Source organism: Cololabis saira, chromosome 7 (assembly GCF_033807715.1).
Source record: "Cololabis saira isolate AMF1-May2022 chromosome 7, fColSai1.1, whole genome shotgun sequence".
Lineage (NCBI taxonomy): Eukaryota > Metazoa > Chordata > Actinopteri > Beloniformes > Belonidae > Cololabis > Cololabis saira.
The window spans coordinates 38,348,176-38,370,578 of record NC_084593.1 but is presented as its reverse complement, the minus strand read 5'-3'; the positions used below and the strand labels follow the sequence as shown (position 1 = coordinate 38,370,578).

At 41.1% G+C, this 22,403-nt stretch overlaps 1 protein-coding gene across 3 annotated transcripts in view; it reads left to right on the top strand.

Annotated features, from left to right (window-relative positions):
* Positions 1 to 22,403, top strand: part of ppp3cb (protein phosphatase 3, catalytic subunit, beta isozyme) — a 45,719-nt gene that overhangs the window by 9,374 nt on the left and 13,942 nt on the right. For all 3 annotated transcript variants that reach the window (XM_061725846.1, XM_061725844.1, XM_061725845.1), the window contains exons 2-7: positions 9,354 to 9,554; positions 12,429 to 12,553; positions 13,806 to 13,917; positions 16,628 to 16,773; positions 19,750 to 19,889; positions 21,074 to 21,151. In XM_061725846.1, coding sequence (XP_061581830.1) covers positions 9,354 to 9,554; positions 12,429 to 12,553; positions 13,806 to 13,917; positions 16,628 to 16,773; positions 19,750 to 19,889; positions 21,074 to 21,151 — 802 coding nt within the window. The remainder of the gene's footprint in view (positions 1 to 9,353; positions 9,555 to 12,428; positions 12,554 to 13,805; positions 13,918 to 16,627; positions 16,774 to 19,749; positions 19,890 to 21,073; positions 21,152 to 22,403) is intronic.

Genomic DNA, 22,403 nt, shown 5'->3' with positions numbered 1-22,403 from the left:
TACTGCAGCACAGCAGTGTGTTCATAATGATCAGCTGTTTGCCAGAACCCGACCGAACACATTATTAAAACTGAAACTTTGGACTTTTTTGAGTTCGGTCTAGCTTATTATCTCACTTACGGCAGGACACCGTGTCCTTGGAGGAGTTAGAATATTTGTATTACTATTGTGCCAACCTTCACAAATAAAAAAATGAACAAAAAACATGGTGAAATAATCTTAAACATTTGATAAAAAGCAGCTTCCATCTTTGCATTTTCTGGATGTGCAATGTGAACTGGAATGATACGTGACTTTGAGAGAAATTGGGAAAAATTGACTGCTTTCGTACCTCCTTTGATATCCTGCATAAATTCAAGTGGATATCAAATATTTAACGCTGGTATGACTATGTCGCTTTTACGGAAATGCTTGAATGAAGTCATGAGGAACATCAACAGAAGAGTCGGCGATGTCTGAACGACCGAACGGCATCACTTTAACAGATTGACAAGTTCATTAATGTCTTCTATCTAATTTATGAAAAGGGATTCAATGTGAATCTCATCATGATTTTAATTCTAAAAAACACTTACATGACATTAACATGAATGTCGTAGTAGTAGCCAGCTGTGTCACCTAGGACTGCTGTAACAAGATTTTATGAAGTCAGCCATCTTGGTTTTTACTCCGCTAACAACGGACCAGGAGTCATGAAACACATCACGTCATCTACAGCCATTTGCTGGAAGCTGAGGTGTACTGAGCGGAAAAAGTGTGAGATGGTTTGGGATTATAGTTTTAGTTTGAACTAGTTTGGGGGGAGGGGGGCTTATTATTCATTCATGTTTGTCCATGTTGTGTTTTAGCTCCTAGCGAGTTTTCTTACATCCCAATTTCCAAAAAAGTAGAGAGAAGAGCCCTTTTCAAATCTCACAAACCCATATTTATTCACAACAGAACATAGAAAAACATAGGAAATCAATTGTTAAACACTTTTTACCATTTTATGAACAATATCTGCTCATTTTAATTGTGTTGGCAGCAACACATCTTAGAAAAATGGGACACGGGAACAAATGGCTATAAGATTAAGTGGTACTGAAATGAAACACCTGGAGGAACATGTTGCAGCTAATTAGGTTAATTGATAAAAGGTCAGTGACATGTCTGGGTGAAAAGAGAGCAGCTGGAGAGGCTGAATTCCTCGGAAACAAAGATAAAGTCTCAAATTGTGAAAAAAGAAAGAAAATTCTGAATTAAATTGTAAAGACTTAGAAAATCTTATCATCTAGGTAATTTCCCCATAACACTCGGAGAATCTGGAAAAATCTCTGTGCGCGAGGGGCTAGGGAAAAAATAAAGATCTGTATTGGATGCTTGTGATCTTAATTTGTAATTTCATTAAAAATAGGCATGATTCTGTAATGGAAATCATTGCATCTAAAACCCATGTGTACACAGTTTGCTGAGCCATCCACAAATGAGATTAAAGCTCGATCATGCAAAGCTGAAGGCATATGTGAACATGATTCAGAAACACTGTGTATTCTCTGGGCCAAAGCTCCTCAAACGTATGGAGAAGAAGTGGGAAACTGTTAAGTGGTCAAGTTCTCTAAATGGATAAACTGTTCATTTGCCAATATGTGTTGTTTCTTCAGATTTCCACCGTGCCTTCCACGAACATCAAACCAGTTGTGTTTGGCACTGGCAGAGAAGATTTGTCAAATCTTTCATGGGTGTAACCCACATACTCAGCTCTGCTGCTCATCCAACAAATGCATGTTCCTGACAAATGTGGCTAAAATGGAAATAAACAGGCCTTTTAACAGTATGTATAGATATATCTATACATACATTATGTTCACACTTCAGGCCTTAATGCTCAATTCCGATTTTTTTCCCATATCCGATTTTTTTGTGTGGCTGTTCACATTATCTTTTAAAATGTGTCCTATATCAGACTCGAGTGTGAACGCATTGCGGCCTGAACTGACCCGCATGCGCAGAGGAACAATAACAAAGACGTCACACGCAGCACGCCGTCATACAGCGGTAAACATGGAGGCAACAGAAGTGAGCGTACATGGGGATATTTTGAAGTTGTTGTGTGGTGGAATCCGACGAAACTGTGAGCAAGTGTTAATGAAGCGCAGTATTATGACAACGGTCGCTCTCAAGTGACGTCAAAGTCGCATTAATTCCGACCTGGCTGTTCACACTGAGGTCGCATTGCAAAACATCAGACCTGTATCCGATTTAGAACCACATATGGAAGCGACCTGAATCTGATTTGAAAAGATCAGATTCCATGTGACTTGTGCTGTTCACACTGTCATAAACAAATCGGATCTGAGTCACATATGAGCAAAAAATCGGATTTGGGTCACTTGGGAACTGCAGTGTGAACGTAGTCTTAGTGATCTTCGGCAGAGTGTCAGACACTTCAAAGGTCCAGAGGGACATTGAGCACCTCCTGGGCAGGTTATGCTTCTGCCTTGAATGAATTGATACCATAGCTGTGATGTAGATATCTCATAACTGGCAATAATAAAAAGCCAGTGAGGGCAATAACAAAGTAATGCAAATGCAACAACCAATACAATTTATTATAATTTGATGTCTCGGCCCAGCTCAGATAGCCTTCATTGAGGTACTGGGAGTGGTGAGCAACATCTTACCCTCCTCTCATGATCTTGAGATGCAGACGCTACAGGTGGATGCTGTGGTGGCGATGAAGGCAGAGACTGGTCCCGTTTTCTCCTTAAAAAGAGCAATGATCGTAGAAGTTGGACTGAACCATGTCGAGTATATGTGAGCACTACGTTGTGTAAGTTATCTAACTTTACTAGCATGCAATTGTCCCCACAATTTTTGTAATTCTTATTAAAGACAAGGATAGGGCATCGGAGGGTGATTTACTTGTCTGTTCTCATTAATACCAACAGTCTTGCTCCCACACACCTTTCCTGTTCCACATACACCAGATGGCCAAGTTAATCCACTGTATGTTGTTCCACCAAGACGGTAAAGCCATGCTGCTTGTTTCTTGATCTTTGCTCTCAAACCCGGCTTGTAATTAAGCTGATTGCACCGGTCCTCTTGAAACTAGCTGCGTATTTTACTTTCACTATTTCTCCTGCACAAGCCGCAACATAAAATGTGAAGGGTTTCCCATCTTCCTCACAAAATGGCCCGTAATAACGCCGTCTTAGAAACCAAAGAAATGCACTTGTCTTCCTGAATGGCTTTTGTACTTTTTAGAAAAAAAATCTCTCAAGTATTTTTGCTGCTGGCATCTTGTATACAGCTTGTGTTATGCAGCGTCACGGCCAGCGTCCGTCAATGAAAACTTTTGCTCTTAGAGATAACATCAATAATAAAAAAGCTCTGGGCAAAACAAATTGACATTTTTGGTTACTCTGTTTCTTTCATCCAGACTGGAAACAATAGAAACTTTTTTATGATCTTTGGGATCTCTTTTTCTTTCAGTTCTTAGAATAAAAGTCTTTATAGGTGATCTTTATAGATCCAACCTCCTTGATTGTTCCAAGGAGGTTAGAGTTGATGGTGACAAATGAATGTGAGTTTGCAGCCGAGTACGAAGCAGCTGGGATGAGAATGAGCTCCTTCCAGTCTAAGATCACTCTTTTATTGGCTGTGGCCTCAAGGGGAGACGTGTAAGTCGCTCAGGTTCGAGCGAGCGGGTGACATTTACCGTTGTATTGGAACAGTTTCAACCGTGAAGCAGTTTGTACCTGTCTGTTGTTTGGGAAGAACGCTGTCAATTTACCCGCTGATACAACCCTCACCTTTGATTGTGAGCCGCGAGGAGCGAGTGGGAAGAACATGCCCTTGAATACAAATCACCGAAACAAACTTTCCTTACTTTTCTCAGACTTAAGGATAAAATACAGATCTCAATTATTAAAGAGGGGCTTGGCGTAGGGTCAATGCTCCTCCACGTTAAAAGGAGCATGATGGGGAGCTCCGGGCATCTGTTCAGGATGCCTGCAAGTGTTTTGGACATTTCTCACTGAACACAGGCCTCAGGGCAGACCAAGAACTCACTGCTAGTCAGTGTTCTGGCTGATTGGGTTAGTCGTTGCTGTCTCCTGGAGGACTGGAGGATGAGGCTGGCGTGATGGGGGCAGGCAGGTCTGGGGAGCTCTGGTCAAACTGCTGCTCCTGTAACTCAATCTTGGAGAAATGCTTGAAAATGAATGGATCAATGGATTTTGCGCCTAAACCTTTGATCAGAAAACAAAACTTGATGTACATGAGCGTGCCAGTGTACAAAACTGCATGTAGTAGTAGTTAATATGCTAATATCAGTGGAGCTTAGGGCTGGGCGATATGGACCAAAAGTCATATCTCGATATTTTCTAGCTGAATGGCGATACTCGATATATATCGATATTTTTTCTGTGCCATAATTGGGGTTTCCCCCAAAGCATTATAGCATAGCATCTCTGTTAGCTTCATTTTTTCTGAGGCAAACCCTTAAAAAAACAGTCAGTTTTAATACAAAGCCTCGTGCCAAATGTCACACAGGTACCTTTGTTAACAGAGGTCTGCACAATATCAAAATGTATAAAACAAATGAAATAAAAATAAACTGCCCGCATTTATAGAATAAAAATGCTTCTTGAATAAAATAAAACAAATATCCCTTTCCTGCATAACAATTCAATTAAAATACACTGCAATTAATACAATGTAGACAGTAATAGGCAGACTTTTCCACTGATGTTGACAGTTGTGCAAATAACAAAACATTTGTGCAAATCTCAAATAAAACATTCAAGTCAATTTGTCACAAAATAAGCTATATCAAAATCATAAAAAAATAAAATAAAATAAAAATATATATATATATATTTTTTTTTAATCGATATAAACGATATTGTCTCGTACCATATCGCGTTTGAAAATATATCGATATATATTAAAATCTTGATATATCGCCCAGCCCTAGTGGAACTAGCATGCAACATTACTCAAATTATAATGCACATATTGTCTTTTAAAGTCTTGACCCAAAAGAACAAAATTATAAACGAAATCTGTGCAACTATGTTGTTATTTTCGAAAAAAATATCTTTTTTGAGGGGGCAAAGTTTATGTGGTTTATGTGGCGGCCAGGTGTAATCATGGTGGTAGTTTTGTGGTTTCAGATGGAAAAGCACTGCTGTTTAGAAGCCGTGATGGATGCTGCCTACTGGACAAGCACAGAAAGATTGACAATTCTGCACGCTCAATTAAGGATCAGCAATTGACCTGACATGCATGTCTTTAGGCTGCAGGAGAAACCAAAGCACCTGCAGAAAACTAGTATGCAAAATGTATGCAGGAAAACCCAGCCGGGGTTTGAACCAGGAAGCTTCTTTTTGTGGCAACATTGTTTATCAAAGTTATGCAGATTTGCCTGATTAACCTTTGGTTGGGATGCACTTATGCTTCCCTTGAACCGTACACTCAGACGCTCCTCTTTCAGGTGGGTTAAGTTGTTGATACAGAACCAATCCTCTCTCTCTCTCCCTTTGTCTTTCTCTCTCTCTCTCTCATTGCCAAGTATAGTTTTCCCAAGTATAGTTCCTTTTCCCCAGCTCTGTCTCCGCAGCTCTCTACTCTCTCATACCTGCCCTACTTTCACATTGCTCTCACAATTTACGAGTTTCACAGTCCGTCCCTTGCGCTTCCACCCCTCTCTCTTTCTCTTTTTCACTCATTTGAGGCCTCCCTTGTTTCCTCAAACCAGAAAATTGGCATCTACTTTTTTTCATGTGCATCAAACACAATGACACAAACAAAAGTGCATCATAATAAGGTTCCAGGAGTTTTCTATGTTATCACTGTTCTGAAGCCTTCCTCGAAGTCACATCCTAAGAAACAATATATAAGTCACTTACTAGTAATTGGGTGATCTTATTCAACCCTTTGTTGAACCTGTCTCTAACAACGCAGATAAAAAGTTTTAGTTTGGTAGCGAGATAGTTCTCAGAAGAAGAATCCAAGGGTGTTCCCTTCTGGAAAGAGAAACATCCAAGTTACCTCCTCTTGGAGAAAATGATATGTACTCGATTCCAGTTTATCTTGGAAAGGAACTGGGATGATTAACTTGAACAAAATGTGCTTTAACAGATAATTCCTGTTTTTGCATCTAATAATAGCTGCGTGTTCAACGATTTCAGTGCTCCACTTGTCTTCCCCACGTAGGATTCGCCACAAGGATAAGTGATAAGATGAATTACTGACGTGATATGTATAATAGAAATCATCTTTCCTGTGTGAGGGTGCTTAAAACTTGTGTTACTATTAAGTAGTTACATTTATTACCACAGTCAAAAGGGTAATTATCTCCTGTGGTAGCAGGGGAGTGTGGCAGGAGCTGGTGTTGCTGGAGCTGGGGGGTAAAATATGAATATGAATGTGCGTTTCTGTCTTATGGGCTATTAGCTGCTGTTCTTTGAAAGCATCAGGAGTTTCAAGCACATACCCTTTGTTATCCCTTTCTTTGTTCATTTTGATTTTTTATTTATTTATTTTAAGTTCAGACCTAGTCAGGACTTTAAGGTGTTCAGTATTGCAGCAGTACAGGACACACGCTGGCTGCTTCCCTTTTATTAGAAGAAGCCGCACTCATGCCAACACGCATGAGGAGGTTTTTTGTTTTTACTGGCGAGTTGTCTGTGACAGCCTCTAGTGCATAAACCTTTCTGAAATATTAATCAGCTCTATGTTGTTATGCAAAACTGTTTTTTACATACAGCAGAGCTGTTGTAGATCAAGCAGACCCTCTGGCCTGGCAGCCTGAGGTGTCATGGGACGTCTCACTGTGCTTTGAGTGTCAGTGCACATGTATCTGTCATGGATGTGGTAACAGATCTTCTGCAGCTCTGAAGTGCTGTTAGATACTTTAGGGTGGCGAAACATGCATTTGTGGTTTCTACACCACACGGACAGTGACTGGTGGTTGACTGCAACAGATTTAGCCGATATTTATTAAACAACCATTTCTGCTGATGTGGTGACTGCATAAAACGTACTTTAAAAATGTAATAAAACATGAATATCTTATAGAATTGTGAGTATGGATATTACTGAGAACGCTCAGTCAGGACACGGTGGCCTGTCGACTGTCGGAGGAATACAACAGAACGAGGAGTGAAAAAACATGAAAAAGAGAGAGAATGGACAACAGGAAATGCTAAACAGAGACAAAGTGACAGAGTGAAAGTGTGTAAGTGTTTAGAGGGAGGCAGGCCTAGATTTTAGTGTGTGATCTAGGCCATTATCTGTGTTAGCACTGGTGGGGCTCCAACGGGCTCGGTGGATCCTGCATAACAATACCTTTTATGAGCTTGTGAGTGAGTGTGCCACCGCTGATCGTGCACACATGTGACCATGCGTGTTAATGCCATTGTGCCAAGCATGAAGTGCACATGCATCCCAGCATTCTGCCTTTTGTTTCTCTACCACCGGGTTTGTGGCCTTTTTGGTGAAAAAGCTTGTGTTTGAGTGTATGGGTTTCGTCGGGTGTGTCTCTGCATGTGTGTATGTGCTTCCTCACGTGCAGCTGTGCACGCTTGCTGTATCACCCTTGTCGTGAGTCCCCCCCCCCCCCCCCCCCCCCCCCCTCTCCAGCACAGCCCTGAGGGCCTTCATTATGTAAGAAAGACATTACTGCAGAACAGAGGCAGGCAGTCCTGATTACTTCAGCAACCCCTGCTTCAATGCAACACGCTTGGGCCTCCACAACGTGCAGTCGTACATACAATCCTTGCAGTTATGGGAAAAAGACAGGAGACCTTTTGTCATTTCTAGGATATTATGTATCAGGACGTAATAAAAAATTAACCTGGCCATAATCAGGTCGTCACATTAGACAATAGAATAATTAATGAACAGCAACGCAGGGCATATCACAATGTGTCATGATTCTTGCAACAAGTACTGAACCAAAATGTAGCGGCAGTATTCCAGATTAGTGTGTATGGTGGGGGGGCAACATAGTTAGAGTTGGTGTAGGTTTAAGATCAGGTGTTCATGAGCAGCTCTCATAGGTTCCTCCAACATCATTTCAGTCTGGTTGAGGTATAACTGGGTCTGGACAACACCTTGATTCTTTTCTCCTGATGCATGACCCAATTTAGTCCAATCTTTACCTGTCAGACACATGACCTTGTTTGATGCTAATACTTTGGTATACAGGGAAGTTCAGGGGGTATTCAGTGGCTGCAGGCTGCTCAGGTCCATTGCTGCAAAATAAGCCCAAATCACGACCCCTCCATCATAATGCTGGCCGGTGAGAGGTGTTGCTGATATGCTCATTTTAGAGCCGGGGGAATCTTGGGAAGACTGGCAAATATGTTCAGTGTTTTCCACTGATGAATAATCTTCTTAGTTTGGAAATGGCCTTAAACAGCTTCAGACTGACAGGGCAGTAGGGGTGTGCAAACCTGTACCTCACGATTCGACTCGATTTCGATTATTGGAGCTTCGATTCTTCGATTCTTCGATTATAACGATTGTCGATTCGATTCGATTATTGGTGCCACGATTCTTCGATTATTGTGATTTTTAATGCTTTTTTCCATACAAGATTGATTTTGTCTTCATCTGTGGCTACATTTGTAAATAAATAGCCAATCAATTAACTCTAACAACACTCATTAAGTAAATAACAAGGTTTTTTTTGAACATTTGACATGTATTTTTCAAAGACACAAAATAATTTATTTTATGACTATGTAAACATTTGCTCTTTGACTTACTTAACTTTGACCAGGGAAAGCTGCACTTGCATGAGAGCGCCCTCTATTGGTGGAAAACACTGAAAACGGTCAAGCCCTGGATTTAATGAGTTCATTAATTCAAGTAAACAAGATATGAACTTCCATCACATTTATTTAGTGTAAACATATCTACCATATTTCAAGTGAACAATAAGAAATGTGCATTCTTGAAAATGAAATGATTCAGCAGCTTATTCAGTCTGGAATCTGGATAGGATAACTTAAAAAAAAAAAAAAAAAAAATTGAATTAATCGATTCCCAATCGTCACGTGACACATCGCGATGCATCGACACATCGATGAATTGCACCCACCTCTACAGGGCAGTAACAGTTGTTTCTATGAAACAAGTGTTGATGTTGTTCCTCTTTGGCATTGTTGTAATGCACACAGCTAAATGCTTCAGACTAGCAAACTGGAGCATTTGGGTGTGTGGTAACTTGACCAACCAATGGAACTAATGTTTGATAAATGATGAGATGGTATATGAAGCTTTCTTTTTTCTAACACACCTCCCTCTGATCCTGCCACCTGCTTTGTGCTTCCCTCCTCCCCCGTTCCCCTCCTTCTCTCCAGCGGTCCCCTTCCCCCTGGCCCACCGGCTCACCATGAAGGAGGTTTTTGACGCGGAGGGCCGGCCGCGGGTGGACCTGCTCAAAGCTCACCTCACCAAGGAGGGCCGGCTGGAGGAGGCCGTGGCTCTGCGCATCATCGATGAGGGCGCCGCCATCCTGCGCCAGGAGCGCACTATGTTGGATATTGAAGCGCCAGTCACGGGTAAGAAGAAGAAGAAAGAATTACTGAGTTAAAAATCAGCTGTCCAGAGAGCAGCAGGCACCGGCGTGAGCACCGTACCCCTGCCATGGCTGCCCTTATTTATCTGAGCCTTTAAACTTTCATAGTCCCATCAGCTCTGAGATCAACCTGCTGCTCTAGACGGTAGCTCCCAAACTGTGGAACAGTTTACCTGCTAGTATTAGATCTGCCCAGATCACCAATCACTTTAAATCACACTAAAAACACACCTTTACACACTGGCTTTGTCTGCAACTTGAGAAGGATAACCTGGCTTTGATACATATTAATCATCTTCATTTATTAATGTCTTTTTAGTGTTGTTCTTACAGTTTTAGTAGACAACGTTGTTTTGCTTTGTTTTTATGCTTTTATTTTGTTTTGTTAGATATATTTGGGGATTTTTATTTGCTTTAGCCTGTGAAGCACTTTGATCAACTGAGGTTGTTTTAAATGGGCTTTACTTCTGTGTAGTAAAGTCTTCTTACTGTAAATACTAGCTTTAATGTTTGGCTAGCTCAGTTATCAACATATGATCTCCTATGTGAATAAAAATAACATAATTTAAACATTAAGGACAGTTGTTGTTGCACTGAAAGTTACTGGTTCCCCCATTCTTGCTTGGTATTTTATCTTATTTTGAAAGAAACAAATGTCAGTGTGATTGGCAGGTCTGATCGTCACAAACCATTTTAGCTCCTGGACTCCTTTGCTGTTGTAATACAAGCAACACATTTAGGCTTTGTGCTATTGAGATAAGTGGAGAATAAAATGGAAATTGGGTTTTCTGAGACGCTGAATGATAAGAGAGACAGGCAGGCAGGCAGGCGGACTCAGGCGCTCACGACCTATTGACTCGGCTCGGCTCGTGTACCTGTGCTTATTTTTGTGTGTGCGCGTGAGTTTATGCAAATGAGAGCGCTGAGATAATTCTGTGTGGGCCGTGGCGCCCACGCAGTGTGGGAACATCGCTCAGCTTTCACAGGTACAGATCCCCGGGGACGAGGACAGATAGACGGGCAGATGGAGAGACAGCCGATCATAAGCAGCTTAGTGCAGAGGTTTTCAAACCTGTTCACTCCCAGCGAGCAACAAATTGATCCCTGTTGCCGGTTTTCTCCACTTTTGCAGTTTATAATCCAGAAACAGACTTAAGATACCTGTGAGGAGCGTACTGCCCGAGTTAGCTGTGGTAGGGGGGTCACTTGTACATCTAAGTGGTAAAACCGTCACAAAATAAGGGACAATTTGTGTCAAGAGGGAGGCTGATGAAATATTCTGAATTGCTGAGCTCTTTGAAAAGGTTTCTCTTAATGTCCCAAGACAAGCTTGTGAGTAGACAGACTCAAATCTGAACTGACAAGCTTTTACGTGCCACAAGAAAGCTCCTGGGAGAATACTGAGACGGGTCCGATGAGGGACGTCCACTCGTGCCATGCCCTATTCCCAGCTCAGATTAAAGTCAAACAATATAAGTAGGAACAAAAGTAACCATAAGCATGGCAAGATGGAGATATAGACTGATGCTAAATGACCATTGTGAACAGCTTGCAGAGGGGAAACAAAGCACCAACTAGAAGTGAAAGGAGAGCCTATGGTGACAGAGGCACGTGGTCACAGATTTCACAGATGGCACTCCTAAAGGCATATTAAAAAAAAGTAAAATATTCAGCATCTGCTGAAAAAAAAAAGCTGTTGAAACAGCCAGGAAGGAAAAAAAGTGTTGATAAATGCAGAAATTGTGAGGATCTGCCAGAAAAGCCACATTATAACACACTGGCTTTTCTCGCGAATAGTCTTCCCCTCTCTTCACTCTCCGTTGTTCTTCTGTGTAACATCGCTTACGTATTTCCTAAGTGGAGTCAGATTTCTTTTTCTTTTTCAGTCAGGTGTGATTAAACAGAGCTTGTTTGGTTTTTCTCCAAGAAGCAGCGACGTCATTCAGAGTAGTAGAGCTGTTTAGGCAGTAAGCTACTGTCCCTCTAACCCAAATCTAGCCATAATCCTTACCACAACCTTTTACTAGCTAAATGTGAAGAACATACATGTATATCTATATATATAGATCATCAGACTTCCTGCATGTGCACATCAGGCCATACGGAGCCACTGAAAGCAAAAACCTCACTATATTTATCAGCTGAACTGTTAACATCAATCAATCAATCAATCAAATGTTATTTATATAGCACCTTTCATCCAGGTACATGAAATACAAAGTGCTTTGACATTTTGACTGAAAAATAAGCGGAATAAACAAAAAATAAAAACTGGGAGACCGAAAAAATAAAAACTGGGAGACCAATGCACACTGACATACAATATAGTTAATTAAAATGAAAAAAATGATAAAAGTTCAAGGATTAAGGCTAAAAAATAATCAGTCCACAACAATAAAATATAATAATAAAAACATTACAAGAAATAGATAAATAAATAAAACAAATGCCTTTAAAAAAATGTTAAACAGAATAAAACTATAAAATTTGATGCTACATAAAAGCCAGACCAAAGAGATGAGTTTTTAGTCTACGTTTAAAAATGTCCACGTTTCCAGCTCCTCTCAGATCCTCCGGCAGGCTGTTCCACAGTTTTGGAGCATCGTGGCTAAAAGCAGCATCACCAAATCTTTTAGTTCTACTCTGTGGAACAGCTAGAAAGGAAGAGCCAGAGGATCTGAGGGGCCTTCCTGGTTCATAGAATAAAAACATCTCTGAAATATACTCTGGTGCAAGCACATTTAGCGCTTTATAAACTAATAAAAGAACTTTAAAATCAACACGAAAAAACTAAACATGTGAGGGCTCAAAACGATGGTCTTCTCCAGCTCAGTTCTCCCGTGTGCTTCTTCCACAGTGTGCGGAGATATCCACGGCCAGTTCTTCGACCTGATGAAGCTGTTTGAAGTGGGAGGTTCTCCTGCTAACACGCGCTACCTCTTCCTAGGGGACTATGTGGACAGGGGCTACTTCAGTATCGAGGTGAGCATGGGTGCAGCTCTGTGTTCGGCTACATCTCCTTTTTACGGGTGTGAGTTCAGTCAGACAAGCTCTGTAGTTACAGTATTACACATTCAGTGGGTATACAGCTAAAATAACATCAGTGGTTTACTTAGGAAGGAACTAATATGCACTCTGCCGGGGCAAGGTTTACATGAGATTTTCAGTTCCAGCTGCTGAATGTCATGAATTTTAAACTGTAATTGATATCAGCATTGACGTGACACACTGCTTTTCCGATATATAATCATTTATAAAGTGTTGGTCAGTGAAATATGTTTGGAGATAGTAAAATAGCCATAAGGGGTTGGCTTTTGTTTTTGTTTTTTTCCCCCATTTGATTCATCTAAGCGTATTTGGTAATATGATAACTTTGGCAGGAGTCCACACCAGAGCATCAGTGTGACTCGGTGGTTTGTTGAGAAAGCACAGCGTGCAGGAGAGAGTTTGGAGCAGAGGGAGCATTAATTAGGCCACCTTCCCAACACAGTCCAAGGACGGCGGTGAGGGACACCATGTAGAGCAGAGGTGCTGCTAGTCAAGGTGACAGCCTGCCCTCATTTGTAAGGTTAAATGAGCACTAACAGTGACACCATGCTGGATGACAAAACACCTCATGCACTGTCAAAGATGTTTCCAATTCATTTTCTTCAATCAATGTAATGAGTGTGGTCTGATCGGGGTTGTTTCTCGTCAGAATGCTCTTGGTGTCTATCTTTAGGCTTGGTAAAAGATCAGTTAGCCTCCAGCTCACTTAATTACGGCAACAGATTGCTCATTCAGGAGAGGGATTCCTTGCAACAGCTCCATGGTGATTCATCGCCGAGCTTTGAGTTTCTAGTGTGAGTTTAATGAAGGGAACTGAAACTGAAAGAAGTCTCCAACTCTGCCTCAAAGAACGATCTAGTTGCAATGACGAAGCAAACTATTGCTCGCAGCTCTTTCCCTTAAACTTAAACCTATAGAAAAGAGTTTTTACCAGTGTAAGAACATGCTTAGCTCAGCGTAAGGGCTTGAAGTGGGAGGTAAATGTAGCAATTATAACTGAAAAGTAGCACTAAGAACACTGTAAAGAGCAATTAATTTTTACATAACAGCATTTGACCTCACTTATTTGGCAGTTAGAGCCAGTTTGGTGTATCCAAAATGCCAAAGATGAACTGTTGAGCTGTTTTGTCTTTATTTGCCTTCTCATATCTTTCTTTTCTTCTTCCCCCCCTCGATGGACATTTAGTGTGTGCTGTACCTTTGGTCACTGAAAATCCTCTACCCAAAGACGCTCTTTCTTCTCCGGGGAAACCATGAATGTAGACATCTGACAGAATATTTTACCTTCAAACAAGAATGTGAGCCGTGTCTTTATTCCTCCCTCAAATTCATGCTTGTCTTGACTGCTTTACGCCACCACCTGTCTCCTCTCTTATTTGTCAAGCACATCTTACTCATTTTGTGTTTTGCTTTTTTACTTTTTTGAAAATGAAACACTGGTAAACATGTTTTATCGATGGACGATAGAAGACTACACTTGGCCTTTTAGCACACACATTTATACATATCTATATATATATATATATCTATATATATATCTATATATATATATATATATATATATATATATATATATATATATATATATATATATATATATATATATATATATATATATATATTCAATTCAATTCAATTTTATTTATATAGCGTCTAATACAACAGATGTTGTCTCTAGACGCTTTCCAGAGATCCAGATATATATATCTGGATATATATATATATATATATATATATATATATATATATATATATATATATATATATATATATATATATATATATATATATATACATATACCGTATTTTCTGGACTATAAGCCTCACCTGCATATAAGCCGCATCCGCTCTATTTTTTAAAAAATAATAAAAAAAGATATACAAGCCGCACCTGCATATAAGCCGCATCCTCTCTATTTAAAAAAAAGATATGCAAGCCGCAGATATTTATGTTGTCAGATTAGATATCTACTACATGTACAGAATGATTTTGAACTGTAAATGATGTACATGTTTGTACCTAAATAGATAATTTCCTAACAGTGTCTTTTAACACGACAGCAACTTTGCTGATTAAAACGGGACAGAACCAAGAGAAAATAACCTGTATTTATTTATCTATTTATCTGTTTGAAATCTGCTTCTACCTACTTCTATCTGCTAAAGAAGAAGTAGTGTATTCTTCTTTGCATTTATTTTGTCTTAGTTTTGATTCTAATTCCGGTTAGAGCGCCCCGAACGGTGGAAGAAAAATCCACAGAATAGCCGCACCTTTGTATAAGCTGCACGGTTCAAAACCTATGGAAAAAGTAGCGGCTTATAGTCCAGAAAATATGGTATATATATATATATATATATATATATATATATATATATATATATATATATATATATATATATATATATATATATATATATACAGATGCTAATATTCAAGCAGATATGTATATGGGACTTGGTTGCTCACACTTGTGCTCTTGTACTTTTGGCCACGAACACACTGAGTATGACTGTTATACATTCAAACATGTGGAGAAACTGAACTGACTAAACAGTTGTTAGATAAATATAAACTCTCTGCCAGTCAGCCAATCAATGCATTTGTTGACAGTTTCAGTACCATAGTGAGCATCCCCCCATCTCTTCCTTGCTTTTCCACTTCTGCCAGCTTGCATCCTTCCCATTTCCCGCGCCGTCTTTTTCTCCTCCTTCGTCTATTCTCAATCCTTCCCGTCCTCCCCCGGTGTCTCTGCGACTCTTCCGCCGGTGCGTTTCGGTGTTTCTGTCCGAGAATGGGTGATTAGCCGCAAATTAATTTGGCCCTTAATGATTGGCTCAGGGAGTTGCTCCTCTGTGTCTGATTGGCCAAGGGACGAGGAAGCTAATTTCCCTTGGTGCTTGTGGCGAATAGTGGTTGCCCTCAATTACCATCTGCTGCGTGTGCGTTTGTGTGTTTGTGTGTGAGAGACGGAGAGAGAGTGCAAGTGTGGATGACGAGTGTGTTCGAGTGCGTGTGCTGTGACTGAATGCGTGTGCAAGTGTCTTCATAAATGTTTGAGTGTGTGGAAGGAGCCGACAACTGGTGGACTGGCAGTAATGAGCTCTTGCTCCACACGAGGCAGATGGAGAGGTTGACAAACACGCGCACAAATGCTGGCGACTGTATACTTGTACCCCACAATTCTGTCGTTTTTATGTTCTTACACTCTCGCCGCTCCTCCCTCATGTCCCCTCTCTCCACCTTTCTCTCCTAACCTCTCCTCCTCCTCCTGTCTTCTCCAACCCCTCTCTCTCCTTCTTCGTTTGAAATTATCTTTCCCCCCAAATCGCCTGATTCCTTAGGATGCTCACTTGCATCTAAAATTCAACCCTTGTCTCCTCATGTTTTTTCCTCTTTTTATAAACGTCTCTCTTCCTGTCTCCGTTGAGCTATTTTTAATCCTGTAATGTCATTTTATCTTTTATATTTGTTTCCAATCTGTGAGTGGTGTGTGAAGCGACTGTGCGTGCTGTCAGATCTTGTTATTGATGCTGGTGACAATCAAAGCCGTTTTTTCGTGCAGTCAAACTTCAGCTTTTACGTTACACGTCTACACCGCTCCACGCTGAAATATGGGTCAGATGTTTTTTCCCCCACTGGAGATTTCAGTCCTTGCATCCATATGTTGCCAGGCTCCGGTGAGGGAAAAAACAATCAAAACCAAACATTTTCCCAAGTTTTAATTGAAATTCGTGTGAGCATCGTAGATACAGTATAAATGCTGTGAGTTCTATTTTTAGAGGAACTGTACAGATCTGTCTGAATCCTTTAGCAGCTGACTTCTTCAGATCCGTCTGTGTTAAGATCTTGGCTGTGTTTGTTCTCTACATGTCTAGTTTCCGCTTGTTTGTGTGCGATACGTCAAATAGACAGGGGTTGAGGGGTGGTGGCTGTTCAAAAGCATGTCAACGCAAACTTAGGCACTTTTGTCTCAAGTCACAGTGACATGTCTCTCCTCCTGCCTCCAGGTAAGATCAAGTACTCAGAGCAGGTGTACGACTCCTGCATGGAGGCGTTTGATTGCCTGCCCTTGGCAGCCCTGATGAACCAGCAGTTCCTGTGCGTGCATGGCGGGCTCTCGCCAGAAATCCACACGCTGGATGACATCAAGAAGGTACGATGGGGGCCACGCACATGCAGACACACAGGGATGAAAACAAGCTGATTGTGAGGACAAATGTGTGAAGCTGGATTATTTCTGTCTGTGTAACTTAAATTATTCTCAGCGGTGTATAATAATATAATAATAAAGATGATCACATTGTGAAAAGTTAAAATTATTCAACAGGTTTAGTGTGAATCATGAACTAATTTAATGAGGTTTGTTAAAATGAAACAGAAATTAGACAAAGAACATCAGTTTTTTTTATATAACACTTGCAAACTTGATATTTCTGTATTAAAACATATGCAAGTTCCAATTAAACTTTGTAAGATTTTATTTGTTGACAGATTTTGCACATTTGTAAAGCTATAGACAGATGGACTGAATGATCTGCCGTTTTCAGCTTCTGAATTTTCACATTTGTAGCTTTCCTGGAGCTGCTAATATGAGATGCATCTTTGAAGAATGACATGCTTTAAAACTTTACCCCTGAAGTTTTAAATTAGGATAAAAAAAACATTTCACAGTGTAAATGTGATCTAGATACATCCAATAAGGCGTCTGCATGAAATTGTTTTGGGTCTTTTTTTTGTTGTTAAAATTGTTTCTACTTTTATAATAATGTTTCATCCTGTAGGAGAGATTAGTAATACATCTGCTGATACATTGTGGTTCATCTGTCTTTACAGTAAGTTACATGCTTAATCCACTCAGACCGAGGCGTTCTCGGGGCTCTCTGCGTCTCAGAGGAGCTGCGGACCTCCCCCAGGGTCATGTTCCTTTGTGTTTGCTCTCTGAATGAGAGCGATGAAAAAACATTAACAACCAGCTGGTGGACTGGAGAGGAGTAGAAACCGTGCTGCGCGCTGGCTCGCCCAAGCTCTGGGTCGGACTGTCGAACTTTTGTCTCGTGTGGACCCATCGTCACACAGTCGTGTCACAGATGGTTCCTCTCACCCAGGAAACCTTTTACTCTCAAGTAGGAGTTAAAAAAGATTTTATGGCAGCAGGTTTATGATCTACAACTTGCCACAGTTCTTGCACTTAGAACACAAAAATTACTCCAATTGTAGGAACAAAAAAAGACTGCTTGCTGACGCGTCATTCAAAAAGGGGAAAATAAAAGTCTGTTGAATTGGTTCTTAAACTGATCCAGGTTTATTGTAACAAAAAAGATTAAAAGGCAACAATCAATTATTATAACGCAAAAATAAAATAACAAACAATGAATATTTGTGTGGCTGAAGCAAAACAGTGACGGTGAAATATATCAGCCTACTATATGAACGCTTTTGTCTGTCTTCCACCCGCCACCACACAATCAAAACCCCCCACCAACAAATTAAAGCCCCACCTATATGCCCCAACGTGATGACGTAACATAAGTATAATTTCTATAATTTAAACTTATCCATAACTTAAACTTAAAGTACCATTATAATTAAGCAAATCAAAAATATGTTATTTTTAGCTGCTACACCAATGATTATGTGCGAATTATTAAATGATTCCTGTGATTGGAGAATGTCAGTTCAGATAATGGGCTGTACATTCAAATCAGAATATCGGCATCAATTATCAAGGGGAAAAATTAATTGACAACTGTCATCTAATAACGTGCAGACATTTCCAAAATATCCATCCATCCATTATCTATACCCGCTTTTATCCTTTGCAGGGTCACGGGGGTCTGCTGGAGCCTATTTCCAAAATATGCTTAAAGTATATTTTAACTGAAAAACATAGAATGTGAGAGAAGGATATGACCTGATGGCTGCAGAAATGAAGCACATTCTGAGATGTTAAATGGACCATTTAGTCATCTCAGTCTCCGCTGAGCGGGCTTCTCAACCAGAACATGCTGTAGAGGATGGGAGACCCACAATGTGGTGCAACATATGCTGACGGGCTGCAGATGCTCCAGGCAAAAAGGCCAACGTGGGCCTTCCTGTAGAGAGCTGCCAGGCTTTGGCCTGGCTCAGATTGCTGTCTGCCCAAGAGAACTGCCAGTATTTATATTCCAGCATGAGCTCCAACATCACCTCTGCTTTACAAAGAGGAACAGAAGGAGTTGGAGACAGAAGTCCAGCACTATTTCCAGCTTTTTTACTTCCTGTTAGAGCCGTATAGGCTGCCCTCGCTGACACCGATCCGAAAAGCTACACATTCTCTGCTGCGTTGTACTTCTGTCAGGAAGTGTACAGTATTTGTTGTATGCAAATAAAAGATGTACACGATTGTGATAGCCGGGGACAAGACAGACCCCTTTGTTTTCTTCTCTGAAGCAAACCATTTCATTTGATCAAGAGAGTCAAAAGAGAGCGAGGATATGGTGTTTAACCAATTCCCATGTGATGCACAAACACTTTGCTTAGATTTTACTGCTCTAGAGTATTTGCAGTGCATAAAATCTGTGCAAACCCTTGCACAGATTTTAAATAATAACCATAATATAACATAATGAACATATTAAAATGCACCTCCAAGCATCCATGAACATAAAACAAGTTTGAAACCGCATGCAATCAGAATTATTTCATAAAACACAGGAGTCCACACCTCTGAGGAGAACCTTGGATGGATGTATACAGTTCACAGCACCCTCAAGTACAAACACACCAACACACACTTCCTCGTCTAATGGCAGTGTTTCCATGGTGAATCTGCTGGTGTGACATCTTCTCCCTCCTGTGTGGTGAGGGTTGTCATGGAGATGCTCTGCTCCAACAGCGTGTGTGTTTATTTACGTGTGTTTTGTGCCCTCTTTCTCATCAGATTTATACTACATAGGCGTATGTGCGCTCGGGTTGTGTGACTATAAACGTGTGGATTGCACATAAGCAGGCCTCACCTTTCTGCACACTCTTACTGTATGTAGGCTCTTTGATTGGATGTGAGCACATGCATTTCTCTTTGCTCAAGTTTCTGTGTGTGTGTGTGTGTGTGTGTGTGTGTGTGTGTGTGTGTGTGTGTTGTATGTCCCAGTTGGATCGGTTCAAGGAGCCCCCGGCGTTCGGGCCCATGTGCGACCTGTTATGGGCCGACCCGCTGGAAGACTTTGGCAACGAGAAGACCCAGGAATACTTCGGTCACAACACAGTGAGAGGATGCTCCTATTTTTACAGGTATGGAAAGACCAAAACTGCTCCTCACAATGTTGTAGCATCAAAAGGAGATTATTATCATTATTATCATTATTATTATTATTACCATTATTATTATTATTAGTCCGTTTATGTTAGGACTTCTTAGCCTGGAGCATTCCTGCGCTTATGAAGCTCAAAGATATGAAATAATCCGATCTTCAAACGACCCAAAATGAGTGCAATATTCAGATATATAAACATAAACAGTCGTAACAGTATCTTTAAAGTTACCGGCCAAAAGAAACCTTTCTTTAGGTGCGGTCCATGTCTTTAATGATCTCAGCACGATGTTTGTGTCTGCTGTTTGTGAGTTGTGGTTCTCAACTACAAGACAGGAATCTAATAAGTTGTAGTTGGACTTCAGGCTATTATTAGAGGCGAATGATGCTTCCTGCACGGTTATACTACATCCAAGATTTATTACAATCACTGGGAGTTGTACCAGAGAGTGAAAATCTTGGCCAGTTCATATTGGCCACACACACACACACACACACACACATGCAGTGTGCAAGCAAACACATAAACACAGCACATTCATACACTCAGTTCTGTTTCAGCATGAAAAGATATCCCACAATCCCCGGGGAGACTGCACGGTTCTGTTGCTATGACGACTGGCTACTCCTGCCAGATATGGAGTGATATTAAGATACAGTGAGGGAACGAGGGAGAGCAACATAGGAGGAGGGTGTTGCTGGTGGGAGGGGAGGGGGGTGGGGGGGCGAAGGGATGAGCGTTGGAAATGGTAAGATGATAAATGAAGGAATGCAGTAACGAGGAACAGCGGCCGAGAGGCAGATGGAGCGCATGTGTGGTCATGACTGCATTTGTTGCATGGGGATGTCGGGGGTATGGCGTGGCCACGCTGGTAAATATTTTTTCATGCATGTTTTTGGAGACGCAGCATCCATCAGCCAACTAGTGTGCACTCAGCCCCTGAAGCTCTCGGGCATCCATGAGAAGGTCTGGCCCCCCTCACTGCTGCCCCCTGCTGGCCACAGCCTGCACCAGAGAACCACAAACCTGCTCACTGCTACCCATTCAATACATCCCTCCATGATTTCATCTAGTCATCTAGGAACATGTGCTACGGTGTTGGTATTTCTTCTCCAGTGAGCTTCTCCTGCTGCTTTGACTGGGTTTCTCTTTTCTGTGTGCAGTTATCCAGCAGTGTGCGAGTTCTTACAGACCAACAACCTACTGTCAATCATCAGAGCACATGAAGCGCAGGATGCTGGGTGAGTTGCCTCGGTTTAGTCCTCCTCTATTCTTCAACGGCAGCAGCATTTTATTCAATTTCTCACCTCCACTAATTATGTTCAGAGTTCTCTGGGTTTCTTTTGTCAAAAAACTGCCACAAAAATCTTTCTCCTGCCTCACCTCTTGCAAAGAGCCGTGTCAGGCTCATGGTACGTTTATAGCAGTCAGAACAAAGAAAACCAACCCTTCTGACCCACACATCCACTCCTGGCATATGTTATCTAGGTGAAACTCCTCTAGACGCTGGTGTTTTGTGCAGGTGTGTGGCCATCAGGCCACACACCTGCTTCACCAAGGAGACGGCACAATTTGACTGAAGAACACACACTTTTTTTGTTTAAAACTGCTAAATGGGATTTACTGACTGGGTGCTGACCATGGGCGCAATTTCCACTGGGGACAGGGGGGACATGTCCTCCCCACTTTTCAAAATCATGTTTTTGTCCCCCCCCACTTTTTACAGTTTAAAAACTAACGGTAGGCTCAGCCTGTAATTGCGAATCATCAAGACACCCTGTGCGAAGGTACTGACGGCCCTTTGTTTATAAGGAAAGGAAGGAATGAACATGATCTATTTTCATATTTCATTGGAGAAATATGTGGAGACATGTGCAAGTGAAGAAGTGCAGGCAGGAACCCAACCATTTTAGCCCAAAAGTGATTGTAGAACCGCATCTCAGCAACAAAACCTTTTGTTTTTTTGTTTCAAGAGAAGTGGTACTGTGAATTTCCTTGGCTCCATTATAAACAAGGAGTCAATGGAATCCTATGTTTTTTCTGTGCCCATGCTTTTGAAAATGAAAAATCAACCCTGGCCAAGAATGCAGATCCAGCATTTTCCAAAAACGGGCAAAAAAAAAAGTTAAAAAGTGTCTAAAAAAGTAAATGCATATTAAAATTGTTTGATTGTTCGCATTCACACACACATAGTCTTAGAAAGCCACACTGCACATCCACGCTACAGCTACACGCACAAATTTGCCGTTCCTACTTGTGCCCCCCCCACCTCTGAAACTAAAGTTTCGCCCTTGGTGCTGACTGTGATCTGATAACTAAATTCAGCTCTTGGTCTTGGGGGCAGAGCTGTGAAATGGGTTAATTGTAAGACTACATGATAGCCATCCATTTGCTTGCTTTTATTTGAATCCTCATGGTCGGACAGTTGGTCACCATATGTGCACAAACAAGTAGGCAAAAAGCACAAAGAGAACCAGCCGTGTACTGATGGGA